General features: G+C 44.0%; 2 protein-coding genes across 8 annotated transcripts in view; one reads left to right on the top strand and one right to left on the bottom strand.

The window, feature by feature from the left end:
* emsy (EMSY transcriptional repressor, BRCA2 interacting) overlaps nucleotides 1-12209 on the bottom strand; it is a 107042-nt gene extending 94833 nt beyond the window's left edge. For all 7 annotated transcript variants that reach the window (XM_059963691.1, XM_059963696.1, XM_059963692.1 and 4 more), the window contains exons 1-3: nucleotides 12003-12209; nucleotides 6031-6141; nucleotides 447-546 (exon numbers count right to left, since the gene is read on the bottom strand). In XM_059963691.1, the coding sequence (XP_059819674.1) occupies nucleotides 447-546; nucleotides 6031-6100 (170 nt within the window). In that variant the 5' untranslated portion in view covers nucleotides 6101-6141; nucleotides 12003-12209. The remainder of the gene's footprint in view (nucleotides 1-446; nucleotides 547-6030; nucleotides 6142-12002) is intronic.
* Nucleotides 12210-15673: 3464 nt separating this feature from the next.
* Nucleotides 15674-20477, top strand: part of LOC132391037 (52 kDa repressor of the inhibitor of the protein kinase-like) — a 38906-nt gene continuing 34102 nt past the window's right edge. The window contains exon 1 of the mRNA XM_059963688.1: nucleotides 15674-15898. Within this exon, the coding sequence (XP_059819671.1) occupies nucleotides 15807-15898 (92 nt within the window). The 5' untranslated portion in view covers nucleotides 15674-15806. The remainder of the gene's footprint in view (nucleotides 15899-20477) is intronic.

Raw genomic sequence — 20477 nt, 5'->3', positions numbered from 1 at the left:
GCTAAGATGCACCAGCATTTTGTGTGTGTTGCTTGGACAAACTTGGGTTGTTTTTTTCTGGAGGGGTAGAGGCTGAGGAGAGATTGAGTGGAGATTTTTTTCCACAGATTTTTTTTGCACTGCCTAGGGTAGTGGTACAGGTAGAAACATTAGGGACTTTTAAGAGATTTGAGATAGGCAAATGAATGTGAGGAAAATTGAAGGATATGGGCATTGTGTGGGCAAAAGAGATTTGTTTAGTTAGCATTTTATTACTAATTTATTTGGTTCAGCACAACACTGTGGGCTGAAGGGTCTGTTCCTGTGCTGTGCTGTTCTATGTTGTTTAAAACAAATGAAGCACAAGGGAGACAAGAGAGTGAAGACCAGGAATGTCATCAGTAAAAAAGAAATACACATATTAGGAAAACAGAATTTTGGGAACTGTTACAAAAAAAATCATTTACCTAAGAACTTTGGCCAATTCTCCAAGAAGATCCTTTTTTTCCTTAGTAAGGTCACCTTGTGCACGGAGTGCACTGATAGCACCAGCATAAGCTTCAAGTTCTAGAAGAGAAAAAGGAGAAATCATAACTCCATCATGCTAATTTATTATCTCTCTCAAACCCATTCTCCTGTCTTGTCCCTATAAACATTGATGGTCTTACTAATCTAGAACGGATCAACCTCTGCTTTAAATATATCCAATAACTTGGGCTCCACACCATCTGTGGCAATCAATTCTACAGGTTCACCATCCTCTGGTTATAGAAATTCCTCATTTCTAATCTAAAGATACAACTTTGTATTGAGGCTGTGCCCTCTGACCCTATACTCTCCCACTACTGGAAACATCCTCTCCATACCCACTCTATCAAGGTCCTCTCTAATGTCCACACACCTTCCTTAGATAAAGGACCCAAAATTACTTACAATACACTAAGAGCACTCTGACCAATGCCTCTTAAAGCCTCAACATTACATTTTTGCTTTTATATTCTAGTCCTCTTAAAATAGAAACATAGACAACCTACAGCACAGTACAGGCCCTTTGGTACACAAAGTTGTGCCAAACACATCCCTACCTTAGAAATTACTAGGCTTACCTATAGCCCTCTATTTTATTAAGCTCCATGCACCTATCTAAAAGCTTCTTAAAATACCCTATCGTATCTGCCTCCACCTCCGTTGCCGGCAACCCATTGCACGCACTCACCATTCTGAGTAAAAAAACTTAACCCTGACATCTCCTTTGTACCTACTCCCCAGCACCTTAAACCTGTGTCCTCTACTGGCGACCATTTCAGCCCTGGGAAAAAGCCTCTGACTATCCACACGATCAATGCCGCTCATCATCTTGTACACCTCTATCAGGTCACCTCTCATCGTCCTTCGCTCCAAGGAGAAAAGGCCGAGCTCACTCAACCTATTCTCATAAGGCATGCTCCCTAATCCAGACAACATCCTTGTAAAACTACTCTGCACCCTTTCTATGGGTTCCACATCCTTCCAGTAGTCAGGCAATCAGAACTGAGCACAGTACTAGTGGAGTCTGACCAGGGTCCTACATTGCTGCAACATTACCTCTGGGCTCCTAAATTCAATTCCACGATTGATGAAGGCCAATACACCATATACATTCCTAACCACAGAGTCAACCTACGCAGCAGCTTTGTGTCCTGTAGATTCAGACCCCAAGATCCCGCTGATCCTCCACACTGCCTAGAGCTTTACCATTAATGCTATGTTCTGCCATCATATTTGACCTACCAAAATGAACCAGCTCACACTTATCTGTGTTGAACTCCATCTGCCACTTCGCAGCCCAGTTTTGCATCCTATCAATTTCCCACTGTAACTTCTCACAGCCTTCCACACTATCCACAAAACCCCCAACCTTTGTGTCATCAGCAAACTTACTAAACCATCCCTCCACTTCCTCATCCAACATTTATAAAAATCACGAAGAGTAAGGGTCCCAAAACAGATCCCTGGGGCACACCACTGGTCACCGACCTCTATGCAGAATATGACCCGTCTACAACCACTCTTTGCCTTCTGTGGACAATCCAGTTCCGGATTCACAAAGCAATGTCCCCTTGGATCCCATGCCTCCTTACTTTCTCAATAAGCCTTGCATGGGGTACCTTATCAAATGCCTTGCTGAAATCCATATACAACTACTGCTCTTCCTTCATCAATGGGTTAAGTCACATCCTCAAAAAATTCAATCAGGCCGTAAGGCACGACCTGCCCTTTGCAAAGCCATGCTGACTATTCCTAATCATATTATACCTCTCCAAATGTTCATAAATCCTGCCTCTCAGGATCTTCTCCATCAACTTACCAACCAGTGAGAAAAGACTCACTGGTCTATAATTTCCTGGGCTATCTCTACTCCATTTCTTAAATAAAGGAACAACATCTGCAACCCTCCAATCCTTGGGAACTTCTCCTGTCCCCATTGATGATGCAAAGATCATCGCCAGAGGCTCAGCAATCTCCTCCCTCGCCTTCCACAGTAGCCAGAGTACATTTCATCCAGTCCCGGCAACTTATCCAACTTGATGCTTTCCAAAAGCTCCAGCGCATGCTCTTTCTTAATATCTACATGCTCAAACTTTTCAGTCCACTGCAAGTCATCCCGACAATCACTAAGATCCTTTTCCATAGTGAATACTGAAGTAAAGTATTCATTAAGTACCTCTGCTATTTCCTCCAGTTCCATACACAGTTTCCCATTGTCACGTTTGATAGGTCCTATTCTTTCACATCTCATCCTCTTGCTCTTCACTTACTTGTAGAATGCCTTGGGGTTTTCCTTAATTCTGCCCGCCAAGGCCTTCTCATGGCCCCTTCTGGCTCTCCTATTTTCCTTCTTAAGCTCCTTAGTAACTTGATAATCTTCTAGATCTCGAACATTACCTAGCTCTCTGAACTTTTGGTTAGGTTTTCTTTTCTTCTTGACTAGATTTATTATAGCCTTTGTACACCACGGTTCCTGTACCCTACCATAACCTCTCTGTCTCATTGGAACATACCTATACAGAGCTCTACATAAATATCCCCTGAATAGTTGCCACATTTCTTCTGTACTTTTCCCTGAGAACACCTGTTTCCAATTTAAGCCTCCAATTTCCTGCCTGATAGCCTCATAATTCCCCTAACTCCAATTAAATGCTTTTCTAACTCGTCTGTTCCTATCTCTCTCCAATGCTATTGTAAAGGAGATAGAATTATGATCGCTATCTCCAAAATGCTCTTCCACTGAGAGATCTGACACCTGACCAGGTTCATTTCCCAATACCAAATCAAGTACAGTCTCTCCTCTTGTAGGTTTATCTACATATTGTGTCAAGAAACCTTCCTGAATGCACCTAACAAACTCCACCCCATCTAAACCCCTCGCTCTAGGGAGATGTCAATCGATATTTGGGAAATTAAAATCTCTCTTCACGACAACTCTTATTATTACACCTTTCTAGGATCTAGCTGCTCCTCTATACCCCTGTTACTATTAGGCAGCCTATAAAAAACACCCAGTAAAGTTATTGACCCTTTCCTGTTCCTAACCTCCACCCACAGAGATTCCGTAGACAATCCCTCTATGGCATCCACCTCTTCTGCAGCTGTGACACTATCTCTGATCAACAGTGCCGCGCCCCCACCTCTTTTGCCTCCCTCCCTGTCCTTTCTGAAACATTTAAAGCCCGGCACTTGAAATAACCAATCCTGTCCCTGAGCCATCCAAGTCTCTGTAATGGCCACCACATCATATCTCCAAGTACTGATCCATGCTCTAAGCTCACTCGCTTTGTTCACAACACTCTTTGCATTAAAATACACACAACTCAAGCCTTTGGTCTGAGTGTGTCCCTTCTCTATCACCTGCCTATCCTCCCTCTCACACTGGCTACAAGCTTTCTCTATCTGTGAGCTAACCTCTTCCCCAGTCTCTTCAGTTCGGTTCCCATCCCCCAACAATTCTAGTTTAAACTCTCCCCAGTAGCCTTAGCAAACCTCCCCGTCAGGATATTGGTCTCCCTGGAATTCAAGTCCAACCCGTCCTTTTCGTACAGGTCACACCTGCCCCAAAAGATGTCAGAATGATTCCAAAATTTGAATCCCTGCCCCCTGCTCCAATCACTCAGCCATGCATTTATCCTCCACCTCATTGTATTCCTATTCTCACTGTTGCGTGGCACAGGCAGTAATCCCAAGATCACTACCTTTGCAGTCCTGTTTCTCAACTTCCTTCCTAACTCCCTGTCATCTTTTTTCAGGACCTCTTCCCTTTTCCTATCTATGTCATTGGTACCAATATGTACCACGACCTCTGGCTGTTCTCCCACGCACCACATGATATCTTAGACGTGATCTGAAGCATCACAGACCCTGGCATCTGGGAGGCAAACTACCATCTGAGTTTCTTTCCTGCGTCCACAGAATCGCCTCTAACTATAGAGTCCCCTATTGCTACTTCCTTCCTCTCCCCTTCCCTACCCTTCTTAGCCACAGGGTCAGACTCCGTGCTGGAGGCACAGCCACTGCCGCTTCCCCCCCCCCCCCCCGCCCCTTACAGTACTCAAACAGGAGTACTTATTGTCAAGAGGTACAGCCACAGGGGTACTCTCTAGCACCTGACTCTTCTCCTTCCCCCTCCTGACTGTGACCCACCTGTCTGTCTCCCGTGGCCCCAATGTGACCACCTGCCTGAAACTCCCCTCTATCACCTCCTCACTCTCCTTGACTAGGCGAAGGTCATCGAGCTGCATCGCCAATTCCCTAACTTGATCCCCCAGGAGCTGTGGCTCAACACACCTGGTGCAGATATGGCCGTCCGGGAGGCTGGGAGACTCCAGGACCTCCCACATCTGACACCGAGCACAGAAAATTGGCCTCACACATATACTTCCTACCTCGCCTTGTCCCATTACCACCTGATCCCGTTGAGCCAAAGCCCTACCACTCTGCTGCCTCTCACTCCACCGCCCGCTGGATATGTCTGCTTTCTTTTTAAACCTTTAGCACTCTACTGGCTGACATCACACGCCTGCGCAGTCTCACCCCTCTTTAACCCGAGTAATTAAAAAAAACTTCCTTCGATCCAAAAAATCAGCAGTTCACTCGCAGCCTTCTTGCTCCTGAATGAATCATATTTGTAATCTACACATTTGCAGTCCAAAGAAAATTTGTTTTGTTACATCATGTTTACCAGTCATCTTTCAGTCATATTTCAGATTTTTTTATTCTGGAAAAAAAAACATAACCAGTCTGAATTTTTTCAAAATTCAGTTTATCCTTGCATGCATTTGAAAATGAAGGATGCTGACTGGATATCAAATGCTGTTTAAGAGCTGAACATAGCAAACATTAATTGGTCTATGTCAAATAATTACAGCATTAGTTTGATTTCAAATAGAGTAAAACTTTGAAAAAGGATTTATTAGACACATTACCCAATTGCATTTAATAAACAATTAAAATCAATCCCAATCTGCAGCATTTGTTAGAATTATAATCAGCTTCTGAAATTATAAATTCCAAATAACCCAACTTGGTCTAGGAGCAGAGCAACATACCTAATGAAGCAAAATTACTCATTCTGGTTCAGAATATGCAAGAAATATGAAGTTTATGATGCTATTTTACAAAGTAAATGTATTGCTGAAACACTTCACTGCTCCAATTAATTTCCATCATTCCTTTCCTTGCCTATCCTTCCCCTGCATCTACCTTGGTCTTTATTCATGTTCTATCCACAATAAAAAATGTCAAACTGCTTAAGAATACAGCATGCATTAAAGCCAAAGGCAATTATTTAATATTCAGACAAATTTACCATAGAGGATCAATGTGGGCCTAATCAGAAAAAAAACTCACTATATTTATCCTGCTTTTCTTCCCAACTTAAGGGCACCGAAGCTGATTGCAATTCATAACAATTCAACCAATAAAGGTCTATAAAGTCTGCAGATTTAATGCAAATATGAAAAGGGAGGGAAAATGTGACTCCAACAGAAAGGAAGAAAGTAATTCACAATGACCTACCAAGCTTTCGGAGTATTCTCTTGCATTCATCTCTGCTGAGATCCAGAAGAGTCGGCCAAACAGCAGGCATAGCGATATATGGCGTGCTACAGGGTCAGCCCAACTCTGCAACTAAATTGGAGAGTGAGATTTAATTATTCTGCAATGTAACTAGCTGAAACCAACAATGAAAATTGCCATGATTCTGAAAACAAAATACTGAAATTCTGAAGTACTGTACACATGAATCAGGAAGTGCCATTCATAGAAACATAGGAAACCAGCAGCACAATACAGGCCCTTCGGCCCACAAAGCTGTGCCAAGCATGTCCTTACCTCAGAAATTATTTTGGGTTACCCATAGCCCTCCATTTTTCTACACTCCATGTATCTATTCAGGGGTCTCTTAAAAGACCCTATCTCACCCACCTCTACCACCATCACCGGCAGCCCATTCCACTCACTCACCACTCTCTGCATAAAAAACTTACCTCTGACATCTCCTCTGTATCTACTTCCAACCATCCTAAACTGTGCCTTCTTGTGCATTTCAGCCCAGGGAAAAAGCTTCTGACTATCTGTATGATCAATGCCTCTCATAATCTTATACAACTCTATCAGGTCACCTTTAATCCTCCATTGCTCCAAGGGGAGAAGGCCAAGTTCACTCAATCTATTCTCATAAGGCATGCTCCCCAATCTAGGCAACATCCTTGTAAATCTCCTCTGCACCCCCTCTATGCTTTCCATATCTTTCCTGTAGTGAGGCAACCAGAACTGAGCACTGTACTCCAAGTGGAATCTGACCAGGGTCCTTTATAGCTGCAACATTACCTCTTGGCTCCTAAACTCAATCCCATGATTGATGAAGGCTAATGCACCGTATGCCTTCTTAACCACACAGCAGCATTGTGTCCTATAGATTCAGACCCCAAGATCCCGCTGATCCTCAACACTGCCTAGAGCTTTACCATTAATATTATATTCTGCCAACGTATTTGACCTAACAAAATGAACCATCTCACACTTATCTGTGTTGAACTCCATCTGCCACTTCTCAGCCCAGTTTTGCATCCTATCAATGTCCCGCTGTAACTTCTCACAGCCCTCCACACTATCCACAAAACCCCCAACCTTCGTGTCATCAGCAAATTTACTAACCCATCCCTCCACTTCCTCATCCAGTTCATTTATAAAAAATACGAAGAGTAGGGGTCCTAGAACAGATCCCTGAGGCACACCACTGGTCACCGACCTCCATGCAGCAGAATATGATCCACCTACAAGCACACTTTGCCTTCTGTGGGCAAGCCAGTTCTGGATCCACATGGCAATGTCCCCTTGGATCCCATGCCTCCTTACTTTCTCAATAAGCACAAAATGTAACAAAAATCCAGCCTTCAACAGTATGACAAATAACGTATTAGTAAAACGAATGGCATGTCAGTGATCTGCAATGGTGTCATAAGAACCATGAAATAGATACCAACAGCATTATTACATCTTGTCCAATGTAGACTGAACCTTGAGGAAAAACTGGAACCAAGACAGAATAAATGTGCTATTAGAAACAAAGAATGCTACTCAAAATCAGAGATAAATAGCTTGCTAAAAGGAACAACCTATAAAACATCTAGAAAATCATGGGTGTCAAGCACCAGATTTGCAGCATTTGCACATTCCTTCACATTAAACACCTTCTTCAGTTAAACTGAAGACTTGGATTGTGGAGGAAAACCAGAGAACTGACAAACTGCCAATGCAACACATCTATTTGAAAGGGTGCCAAAAAAGGCATGGAACCACACATTGATTAGCCCAACAGCTATTATTGAAAATAACGTTAGTACCAATTATTAACAAGATAACAGTTAACATATTTGAAAAATCGTAATCCAATCAAGAAGAGTCAGCATGGCTTCATGATAGTCAATCATATAACATCTAACAAACCAAGAACTTTTTGATGAGAGAAATGAGTAGATGTACCATCACTGGACTTCTCAAAGGCATTCAATAAGGTGGTTCATAAAAGAGCAAATCACAAATAGTGCAAGTTGTTAGAGGCAATATATTAGAATATATTGCTTCCTGACTATTAGTCAATAGGAGGATCATTTTAAAGTTAGCGAACTATAATCTGCAGTAAACCTCAAGGATCAGTGCTGGAACTGCAACCATTACAACATATTAATGGTGATTACCCTAACTGGTTGCATCATGGCCTGGTACGAAAACACCAATGCCCATGAACAGAAAATGGTGGATACACCCAGTCCATCACACGAAAAGCCGTCCCCACCACTGAGTGTCATGGTAACCATGGTAGCTTAACGGTTAGCGCGATGCTATTACAGTTGGAAGCATTCTGGAGTTCAGAGCTCAATTCCAAAGTCAGTGAGGAGCCTGTACTTCCTCCCCATAGAATATGCGGGTTCTCCCTGGGTGCTCCAGTATTCTCCAACAATCCAAAGACATACCAGGTAGGTTAATTGGTCATTGTAAATTCTCCTGTGATTAGGTTAGGGTTAATCAGTGGTTGCTGGGGCCATTGGTTCAAAAGGCCAGAAAGGGTCAAAATGCACTATATCGCTAAATTTACATGAAGTGCTGCCACAAGAAAACAGCAACCATCAAAAAACTCCACCTTTCAGGCCTGAATCAGAATCAGATTTAATACCATTAGCATGTCATTAAATTTCTTACACACTCTTCTTACTACGACCATCAGATAGGAGGTGCAGAAGCCTTAGGTCCTACATCACCAGGTTCATGAACGATCAGGCTCCTGGACCAGCATGGATAACATCATTTATCACTACTCTGTACTGATTCTACAATCTAGACTAATTTTCAGGGACCCTACTAGATGCACCATTGTGCTGAAATCATCTACAGTTCATCCAATCTAGTATTCTGTGCTCTGTATGCATCCAACATAGTCTCCTACATTGGACCTCAAGGTACAGGAGGATGACCAGTAAGAAGGTAGGACTGATCATGGATAAAGGGGGAGATGTGCCTGGAGACAGAGGAGGTGCAGTAGGTCCTTAACAAATACTTTACGTTGCAGTGTTCATCTGGGGAGGGGCTTTGACAAATGCGGTCAGCATAAAACAGTCTAATGTTCTGGATCTAAGTGTTGGAGCTTCTGAAAGACATGACGACAGGCAAGTCCCTGGGGCCAGATGGGATACACCGCAGGTCACTTCACGAAGCAAGGTAAGAGACTGCTGAGGCATGGACGATGATCTTTGCATCCACCCTGGCCACAGAAATAGTACCAGAATATTGGAGGATGGTAGATCTTGTCCTGTTGTTAAAAAAATGTGCAGAGACAATCCTAGGAATTACAGACCAGTGATTTTTAGATCAGTGGTAGGGAAACTATTGGAGAAAATTCTTAGATAGGATTTATGAACATTTGGAGAAACATAGTCTGATTAGGGGTAGGCAGCATTGCTTTGGGAGGGGTCGGTCTTGCCTCAGGAGCCTAATTAACTTTTTCAAGAAAGTAACAGAATTTGGTGAAGGTAGAGTGGTAGATGTGGTGTATATTGATTTTAGCATGGCAGTTGGCAAGGTTACCCATTGTAGGCTCATGCAGAAGGGCATGAGGCATGGGATCCACAGAAACTTGGATGCATGGATTCAGTATTCTGTGAAGAATAAGACAGATGGCAGTAGCAGATGAAGAGTCTTTCTTTCTGTAGGTCATTGAAAAATGGTGTTCCTCAGGGATCTGCTCTGGGACACCAATATTACTTGGATAAGTACATTAGTATGTTTGCAGATGACATGGAGGGCGGTAGTGTTGATAGAACAGAAGGGCTACAATGGGGCATTGATAGAACACATTTTTGATGAGAGGTGGCAGATGGAATTCAATCCATAAAAATGTGAAGCATTTCACTTGAAGGTGGAGGTTAATTGCAGAATTCTGTGGAGGAATGGAGGAATCTTGGCCTCCAAGCCCACTGATCCCTCAAATTTACAACAGAGGTTAATAACGTTGTTAAGAAGGCATATGGTGTGTCAACCTTCTTCAGTCAGGGGACTGAGCTCAAGAGCCTTGAAGTATTACTGTAGCTCTATAAAACTCTGGTTAGACTATACTTGAGTATTGTGTCCAGGAAAGATGTGGAAGCTTGAGAGAGATTGCAAAGAGATTTATGAGGAAGCTACCTGGATCAGAGAACATGTCTTATAAAGAAAGGTTAAGCAACCTAGGGCTTTACTCCTTGGAGCACAGGATGAGAGGTGACTTGACAGAGCTGTATAAAATTATGAGAGATGTAGAGTGGATAGTCAGTATCTTTTCCTCAGGACTGCAATAGCCAAAACCAGAGGTCTTCTGTTTAGGGTGAGTGGAGGAAAGTTTAAGGGAGATGTCAGTGGTCTGTTTTTTTCTCTTTCACACAAAGAGTGGTGGGTGCTTGGAACACACAGCCTAGAGTTTCAAAAACTGTTCGATAGGCACATGGTTGTAAGAAAAATGGCTTATGTTGGAGGAAAGAGTTACATAGATCATGGACAGAACAAATTCTATGGATACTGGAAATCTTGAGCAACACATATAAAATGCTGGAGGAACTCAGCAAGATCAATCAAGGAATGGGTTTATATTGGTTGGTATAACATTATTGACCAAGGGACTTGCAGTATACCATACTGTTCTAGGTTCTATTAGGGGAAAAACCATCACAGATTAGAAGATTGTTTTATCTGATCAGGACATCAGGGCAAACTTCTGAGACTCAGCTTGCTTCAATTCTCCACTCTACTGTAACCTCTGTGTCTCTGACCTGTTACACTATTCAAATGAAGTCCAATGTAAACTCAGGGTACAGCCCCTCACCTTCCATCTGAGTATCCTGTAGTTCTCTGGAATCAATACTGAATTCAACAATTTCAAATAAACAAGTTTCCTGCATGTGTCAAAATAGCCAGTTTTGATGTATGGTTATCCACCTATAACATTAAATCAGATTTTCTGTCTCTACAGATACCATCCAATCTAGAACACAGAACTCAATACACCAGAACAAACCAAGGGCCGAACACAATGCAAATCAAGCTAAATTTCTTCTGCCTGCCAATGCCCTAGAGCCTTCCATTCCCTGTATGTGTTTACATAAAAGCTTCTTAAACACTCCATCAGCCATTGTAGCTACCTACCACTGTGTTAAAAAAAACCTTGCCTCGCACATCATGCGTCTATCACCCATAGGTAAAGTCCACCAAACCATTGAGAACATCTACATAAATGCTGGCACAGGAAAGCAGCATCCATCATCAAGGAGCCCACCATCCAGGACCTGCTCTCTTTCGCTGTCATCAGGAAGAAAGTACAAGAGCCTCAGGGCTCACACCACAGTTGATATTTCAGGCTGAGACCCGTCATTAGGGTCTAATGAAGGTCCTGATGAAGGGTCTTGGCCCGATACATTGACTGCTTACTCTTTTCCATACATGCTGCCTCTCCTGCTGAGTTCCACCAGCATTTTGTGTGTGTTGCTTGAAATTCCAGCATCTGCAGACTTTTTCTTACAAGTTAAAATAAATTAGTTTTCTCACCTTTCCAGGTTCTGATGATAGGTCAATGGCGTGAAACATTAACTGTTTGTCCTCCACAGATCCTATCTGACCTGAGTACTTCCAACATTATCTGATTATACTCTAAGACTCTTTGCCTGCCAGAAAGGATTTGGAGACCTCTTGACTGCTGGTCCCGTTCATCCTCCAGCTGCCAGCACAAGCGCATGCGTAATAACCAATGTTTACCTCCCGCTCGCTCCTAGTCCATAGCGGCCTAGCTAAATGAACGTCGCTATAGGAACCCTAGGCGGACCCAACAACAGCCGTCACCATCCGAACGGCGCTGCTCTTCAAGGTGAAGCCACGGCTGGTTCCAATACCCTGTCACTGAAAGGCCTTTACCAGCCTCTTGGAACATTCCAGAGGCCCGTAGCCGGAGACAGAAGCTACCTCACCTGGAGTAGTCGAGCTCGGCGCTTATCCTCCTGCAGGGCAGGGTCGTCCAAACTCTCGGCATCCTTCGTTCTTTCCTCCCCCTCTCATAGGAAAGGGGTGAAGCGGCCCTCCGGTCTTTTTTTCGCCGATAAAACGGCCCGCTTCGACGCTCCCGTTGCGGATAATGCCGCCAGCAGACAGCCGGGACCTCCAGTATCCCACCGTGCACGGCTCCGGCCTCCGAAGGGGGCGGGCTCAGTGCCGAATTTCAGTCAATCAGCTGCTCGGTTCTCATTCCATGCTCTGCGTTGCATATGGGCAACAGTGGGTCAGGCAGCTTCTGTGCAGAGGTATCTCAGTCACAGAGCAATACACCATGAATCTAGGCCTTTCGACCCAACCTGTCCATGTAACCCCGTGGATTTCGCCAGGGTGCTCCGGTTCAGAATCAGATCAGGTTTAATATCAATGGAGCAAAGACGAGGAAATCTGCAGATGCTGGAAATTCAAACAACACACACAAAATGCTGGTGGAACACAGCAGGCCAGGCCGCATCCTGCGTATTTTGAAATGTTATTTTGTAGCAGCAGTACATTGCAATACATAATTTTAAAACCATAAGTTACTAATACATATATATTCACATGATCCTGATACCTGCAGACTAGCCTTGGGAAAAAGCGCCTTTCATTTCCTTTTGGTAAGACACATTTCCACCCTGCCACCCAATTAATATATATACATATCTGTGTGATTATATATATATATATATAGAGAGAGAGAGAGAGAGAGATAATTAATCAAATAGTGCAAAAAGAGGGCAAAAAAAGAAAAATACTGAGATAAGGTTCATTGTCCATTCAGAAATCTGATGGAGGAGGGGAAGAAGCTGTTCCTGAAACGTTGAATGTGTATCTTCAGGCTCCTGTACCTCATCCTTGATGCTAGCGATGAGAAGAGGGCATGTTCAGGATGATGGAGGTCCCTAATGGTGGATGCTGCCTTTCTGAGAGATCACTTCTTCAAGATGTCCTTGATGCTTGGGAGGTTAGTGCCCATGATGGAGTTAGCTGAGTTTGCAAATTTCTGCAGCTTTTTCGGATCTTGTGCAATTGCCCCTCCATACCAGATGATGATGAAAACAGCTCTTCATGGTACATTTGTTGAAATTTAGGGCAGTCCTTGGTGACATACCATTTCCACAAACTCCCAAAGAAATATAGCAGATTTGTAATTGCATCAAACTGTTGGGACCAGGATAGATCTTCAGAAATGCTAATGCCCAGGAACTGGAAACAGCTCACCCTTTCCACTGACTGCTCAATGAGGACTGGTGTGCTTCCCCTTGACTACCCCTTTCTGAAGCTTACAATTCCTTGGTCATACTGACACACAGTGCAATGTTGTTATTGCGATACCGCTCAACTAGATAATCTATATCACTCATCATCAGCACTTGAAATTCTACCAACAATGGCTGTGTCAGTGGAGAATTTACAGTTAAGCTAGGCTAGGCTAGGCTAATCACTGAACAGATTGCACAACCTGTGGACTCACTTTCAAGTATTCTACAATTTGTGTTCTCTGTATTGTTTATTTACTATTTATAGTATTGTTTATTATTGTAATTTTTTGTACCCACACAGTTTGAATCCTTTTGCACATTGGTTTGTTTGTGCGGTATTTTTCTTTGATCCTATTTTATTTCTTTGTTCTATTATGAATGCATGCAGGAAAATAAAAATGAGGGTAGTTTTATGGTGAGATATATTCACTTTGAACATTAAGAAAGAAAATGCCATAAATACCTAACAGGTCGGGCGGCATCTGTAGGAAGAGAAAACTGATAGAGCTGCAAGTTGCAGGAATCAGAAACAAATACAGAAATGCAAATGAGGACTCAGCCAGTCAATCAGAATCTGTGGATGCAGAAATCAAAGAATATTTCAAGTCAGTGACCCTTCCCCTCAGACTGGGGGAAGAGTGGAGGGTTCATTGTTTTCAAAGTAAAGTCAGGCAGGAGGGGCAAGATGTAAGAGTGAAGATTACGTAGAAATATCTGAATTTCAATGCTGTCTGTTCATGAGGCATTTTAACAAAATGTGTTTATTAATTTCTTTAGAGATACACATAGTAGCAGGCCCTTCTGGCCCAGTGAGCCCATGCTGCCCAATTACACCTGTGTGACCAATTAACTTATAAACCTGTACATCTTTCAAAAGTGAGAGGAAATGGTCTCCTTTTCACTGGACCTTAGGAAGTTGAGGCTGAGGGTTTTATAAAATCACGACTGGAGTATGTGAAATGAACGGTCAGTCTTTTTCTGAGGCTAGGAAAGTCTAAAACTATAAGGTGTAGGTTTAAGGTGAGAGTGCAAAGATTTAGATGGAATCTGAGGGACATATTTTTCACACAGAAGATAGAATGAGTTTCCAGAGGAAGTGGTAGAGGCGGATACAATAACATTGTTTAAAAATTATTTGGACAGGTTCATGGATAAGAAAGTTTTAGAGGGAACTGGGCCAAATGTAGCTAAATGGGATCAGCCCAAGTGGACAACCTGGTCAGCATGAAGGGGTTGCACTAAAAGACTTGTTTCCCAACTGTATAGTTCTATAACAAAAAAGGATGAGATTCTTTCTCATTTGCAGGCATTGATAGAATATTTATCAAGCTACACTGATTAGTTAATCGATGAGAATATGAGATACTCATTAAAATCTGAGACAGTAGCACACTCCATTTTGACGGGGATGAAGAGAGCTGGACTGTGCACATCTGTACTCATGTCATTCTACAGATGTGCAGTAGAGAGCATCCTAATAAGCTGCATCACTGTCTGGTACAGGAACCGCACTGCGATGGCCAGGCGTGCCCTACAATAGGTAGTCAAAACTTCTCAATGCATCACTGGCACCAACCTACCCGCCATCAGGAACATATATACAGGAAGGTGCCTGAAAAGGGCCAGTAATATCATGAAGGATCCAACCCACCCAGCTCATTGACTGTTTGAGGCACTCACATCAGGACTACCAGATTCAATACCATTCCACCCACTGACTCACCTCTCCACACCTCCGACCATCTCTGCATTATCATTTCCCAACAGTCACCTTGTGTACAGACACTACTGTGCCTAGCATCACTTCATGGACATATAATCAATCTATGTATAGGTTATCTTTGCATTTATTACGTATATTTATTATTATTATTGTTACTTATTGTGCTACATCGGATCCAGAGTTACTATTATTTCATTGTCCTTTACCCTTACGTACTGCAAATGACATTAAACCATCTTGAGTTACACCAATTCAAAGAAATGAGCTCGGGGGTGTGGAGAGGTGGGTCAGTGGGTGGAAGTGTTTTCGAAACTGGTAGTCCTGGTGTGAGTGCCTCAAACAGTCAATGAGCTGGGTGGGTTGGATCCTTCATGATATTACTGGCCCTTTCCAGGCACCTTCCTGTATATATGTGTGATCAAATATTGCAGGATGTTTGAAATCCGAAAGAACAGAAGATTCTGAAGAAACAGGTCAGACAATGTGTGGGGAGGGTGGAAGAGTGGGAGTGAGCCTGGGGAGCGGGGTCCGAAAGAGCTGCTGCCGGAAGATAACGAGACACTCGGGCAGGCGACGTAAAGGCGCTGGATGGGATCGCAGCCAGCGTACGCGATGACGCAATCGCGTTGGAGTACGCACGCTCTTCGACGGTTGGAGTTACGGCCTTTAATCGCTTCACATTGAGAGAGCGGCGGCGTTAAAACAAACAAAACCATTATTTTGTTCAGTGTCGGGTAAAACGCCGCGCGAAGACAATGCCTAACTTCTGCGCGGCGCCTAACTGCAGCAGGAAGAGCACCAACTGCCCGGAGATCCCTTTCTTCAGGTTCCCCAAAGACCCTGCGAGGTGAGTGCGCTGGGTTGGAGTGGGGTGTCTGCCTTGTTTCTGGAGTGTTCCGCTGCCGCGGCTGAGTGGGGAAAGGAACGGGGAAGGTTGACGAAAGGCTGTGGTGTTTCTCCAGTTTGTCTGTCGATTTCAGAGCCTGAGCTCGCCTGCGATTTCTTTGCCTCCGCCCGCAGGCCCCAGAGTCCAAAGGCGTGAGGTGCGCATGCGCAGTGCTGCCTGTCTTCAGCCGCCTGTTCCGCTAACTCTGTCTGATGCTGTCCCACATACAGTATATGCCCCTGTCATTCTCCAACCATGCCCCTACCCCTGTATTTGCCTGCTGCCATTCAGGCAAAAATCAGGGGGATGTCAGAGGTGAGTTTTTTTTTTACACAGGTGGATACAATAGGGTCTTTTAAGAAACTTAGGTACATGGAGCTTAGAAGAACAGAGGGCTATGCGGTAGGGAAATTCTAGGCAGTTTCTAGAGTAGGTTACACAGTCGGCACAACATTTTGGACCGAAGGGCCTGTAATGTGTTGTAGATTTCTGTGATTCCTCCCCATACCCGCTCCTGTACCCCATGCTTTACTTGGTCACCCCGTCCCTACTCGTGTCTGCTCCTTCCTCTGCCCGGTCACCATGTCTTCCATTTCCTTGCACATTTCTGCACTTTCATGTCATTTTTAAAGTATAGAGGTGTGGTGAACTACATCTACCTGTCTGGACACTCCCCCTGCTGACTGCTCCTGTGGCTCCACCCACAGACCCCTGTATAAAGGCGATCAAGGCCTCTCAGTCTCCAGGATGTAGTATGGTGGTCACTCACTGCTTGTTCCTTCTTCCAGTCAATAAAAGCCGATATCTCGCCTTACGTCTCAGAGTGAGTTATTGATGGTGCATCAAGAGGGAGGGTGTTTAATCCACTGGCTCCCCCCATGGCTGTTTTCTTTTCATAAATTGCAACAATCCATTTAGGTTCATTAGAGTCATAGAACACTTCAGCATATAAACAGCCCATCTAGTCCATGCCAACTTTTTCTGCCTAGTCCCATTGACCTGCACCTGGACCGTAGCCCTCCATTCCAGGTACCTAACCAAACCTCTATTAAATGTTGTAATCAAACCCACTACCACTGGCAGCTTGTTCCACAGTCACATCACCCTCTGTGTGAAGAAGATCCTCCTCTGCTTCCCTTTAACTATTTCAGCCTTAATCCTAGTTCTAGTCTCATCCAAACTCAGTGGTAAAAGCCTGCTTGCCCTAATTCAGAAGTTCAAATTACCTATGTCACCATATACAATGCTAAGATTCATTTTCTTGTGGGAACACTCTAAGTCCATAATAGAATACTGTAATAACTATAGTACAACTGATGAAAAACCTCAACAACTTGGGCGTTCAACCAGTTTGCTAAAGACAATGAACTGTGCAAATACACAAATAATAACTATTGAGAACACAAGATGAAGAGTCATTGAAAGTTATTCCATAAGCTGTGGGAGCATTTCAATGATGGGGCAAGTGAAGTTGTCCCTTTTGGCTTAAGAGCCTCATGGGTGAGGCTTGAACCTGGTGGTGTGAGTCCTGAGGCACCTGTACCACCTTCCCCAATGCCACCAGCTAGACGAGCATCAGAATCATGTTTATTATCACTGGCATGAGACATGAAATTTGTTAACTTAGGAGCTGCAGTTCAATGCAATATAATATAGAAGAAAACTAAATAAAAATAGTAATAAATAACTTAATCAATTATAGTATACTTATTGAATAGATTAAAAATTGTGCAAAAACAGAAATACTATATATTAAAAATGTGAGGTAGTGTCCAAGGGTTCAATGTCCATTTAGGAATTGGGTGGCAGAGGGGAAGAAGCTGTTCTTGAATCGATGAGCATGCCTTCAAGCTTCTGTAACCCCCTACCCAATGGCAATAGCAAGAAAAAGGCATGCACTGAGTGCTGGTGGTCCTTAATATTGGATGCGCTGCCTTTCTGTGACACCACTCCTTGAAGATTTCCTGGGTGGAGCCAACTAAATTTACAACCCTCTGTAGGTTCTTGCGATCCTGTGCCGTAGCCAGCTCTACCCACCCCCCCCCCCCAACTATACCAGACAGTGATGGATGCAGCCTGTCAGAATGGTATGTGTTCCTTAGTCTTACCCTTCCGGAAGTTCAAAATCAGCTTTGTCGTCTTACTAACGTTGAGTGCCAGTTTGTTGCTGCAACACCACTGATGGTATTAAATGCTGAGCTGTAATCGATTAACAGCATCCTGATGTCGGTGTTTGTGTTGTCCAGGTGGTCTAAAGCTGTTGATGAGCCATTGAGATTGCATCTGCCATTGACCAGTTATGGCGATAGTCAAATTGCAATGGGTCCAGGTCCTTGCTGAGGCAGGAGTTCATTCTAGTCATGACCAGACTCTCAAAGCATTTCATCACTGTAGCTCACATTACTCTTCTTAGGCACTGGTATAATTGTTACCTTTTTGAAGCAAGCGGGAACTTCCGCCCGTAGCCATGAGAGGTTGAAAAAGTCCTCGAATACTCCCACTAGTTGGTTGGCACAGGTTTTCAGAGCCTTACCAGGTACTCCATCAGGACCTTCTGCCTTGCTAAGGTTCACTCTCTTTAAAGACAGCCTAACACCAGCTCTGAGACAGAGATCACAGGGTCATCAGGTGCTGCAGGGATCTTCACAGCTGTAGTTGTGTTCTCCCTTTCAAAGTGCGCCAGGTAATGAGGTCTGAAAATACCTACCTCTTATTATCTTGGTCCATGGGATAAACACAAGCTGGGCTGATCAACCCTGGCTAGGATGGTGGTGACGGAAGAAGTGTGGGGGCAGGTGTAGCACTTCTTCCAACATCTCCTACGTGATCCCACCACCAGCCACATCTTCCCCCCCCCCCCCCCACTCTCGGCTTTCCGCAGGGATCGCTCCCTACGTGACTCCCTTGTCCATTCATCCCCCCCCCCCCCATCCCTCCCTCCGGGCACTCATCCCTGCAAGCGGAAGTAGTGCTACACCTGCCCCCACACTTCTTCCCTCACCACCATCCCAGGCCCCAGACAGTCCTTTCAGATGAGGCACCACTTCACCTGCGAGTCAACTGGGGTGATATACTGTATCTGGTGCTCCTGATGTGGCCATTTATACATTGGGGAAACCCGCCGCAGCCTGGGAGACCGTTTCGCCGAACACCGGCACTCAGTCCTCCAGCAGTGACGGGATCTCCCTGTGGCCACGCACTTCAATTCCACAGACCACTCCCACTCTGACTTGTCTGCCGATGGCCTCCTCTACCGTCAAGATGAGGCCACATGCAGGTCGATGGAGCAATACCTTATCTCCCGCCTAGGTAGCCTCCTACCTGCCGGCATGAACATCCAACTCACAGACCTCTGTTGATACCCCTGCCCCCCCCCCCCCCTTACCCTCATCCCTATCTATTATTTTAGTCTGGTTCTCTTTCTCTTTTCCCCCCTCACTATAATCTCCCCCCAGCCCTACCTTTCTTTCTCTTTTATTTCCCATAATTCTCCACCTTCCCCTAGCCCATTTCCCTCCAGCCTATCACTTCCCAGCTCTCTACTTCATCCCTCCCCCCACTTCTTGTCCCCTCTCCACCATCCCATGTTACTTCACTCCTGATGAAGGGTTTTGGCCCGAAACGTCGTCACTACCTCCTCCCACAGATGCTGTCTGGCCTGCTGAGTTCTGCCAGCATTTTGTGTTTTTATTTATTTCTAGCATCTGCAGATTCACTCGTGTACCTACATTAGTAACCTGTTTTCGCATTACAAAGAGGATTTTTACTTTTAAGAAAATCTTTCCCATATAAATTAATGGTTCTTTGCTTTACACCATTTCAGCTTAAGAAAGGTTTCATAGGAACGCTCTACCTTTGTAAAGAAGGGGGACACCTGTACCCCAAAGACTACTTGTTCACCGGGTAATTTGACATACCACAGCCTCACTCTCTCTTCATACATCCTGATTCATTCACACCTTACTTTTTCTCGTTTTAAATATTTTCCAAAGTATGAACTGAGGCCAAGCAAGAAGTGATCCTCAAGAAATTTACTTTAGGTTTAATTCACTTTTTGCTTACTGCACCACTTGGGTAATATTCTTTCTTTAAAACAAAAATAGGCAAAATCTGGAATATCATGGAGCACCACTGACCTTGGTTCAATTTCACTGTTATCTATAAGTATATTGCCACATTCCAAAGACGTACGGATTAGTAGATAATTGCTCACATAGGTGTAATGGGGTAGCTGGAGGGCCTGAGACTGTGCTGTATTCCTAAGAAAGAAATTTCGTCTTCAAAGCTGAGAAAGCAGTGGGAAGGGTTCAATAGTAACTTTTTACGCATGAAATTTGTAAAACACGTGAAGAGTATTTTTTTGCAGATATGGGTAAGAATTACTAGTTTGGGAGTCCCTTGGATCAGCAAAGATTTGCTTCCACTCCAGTGTTCTTTGTTCTAAGATTATGTGGGAATTGCAGGGACCCCACAGTTGAGGCAAGGAAAGACAGACTGGGCAGTTAGTTTGTGAGGTTAAGCTGTCCTTCCGTAGCCAATG

This window comes from Hypanus sabinus, chromosome 3, assembly GCF_030144855.1.
Source record: "Hypanus sabinus isolate sHypSab1 chromosome 3, sHypSab1.hap1, whole genome shotgun sequence".
Taxonomy (NCBI): Eukaryota; Metazoa; Chordata; class Chondrichthyes; order Myliobatiformes; family Dasyatidae; genus Hypanus; species Hypanus sabinus.
The sequence above is the reverse complement of the archived record's forward strand: the minus strand, read 5'-3'. Positions and strand labels throughout refer to the sequence as shown.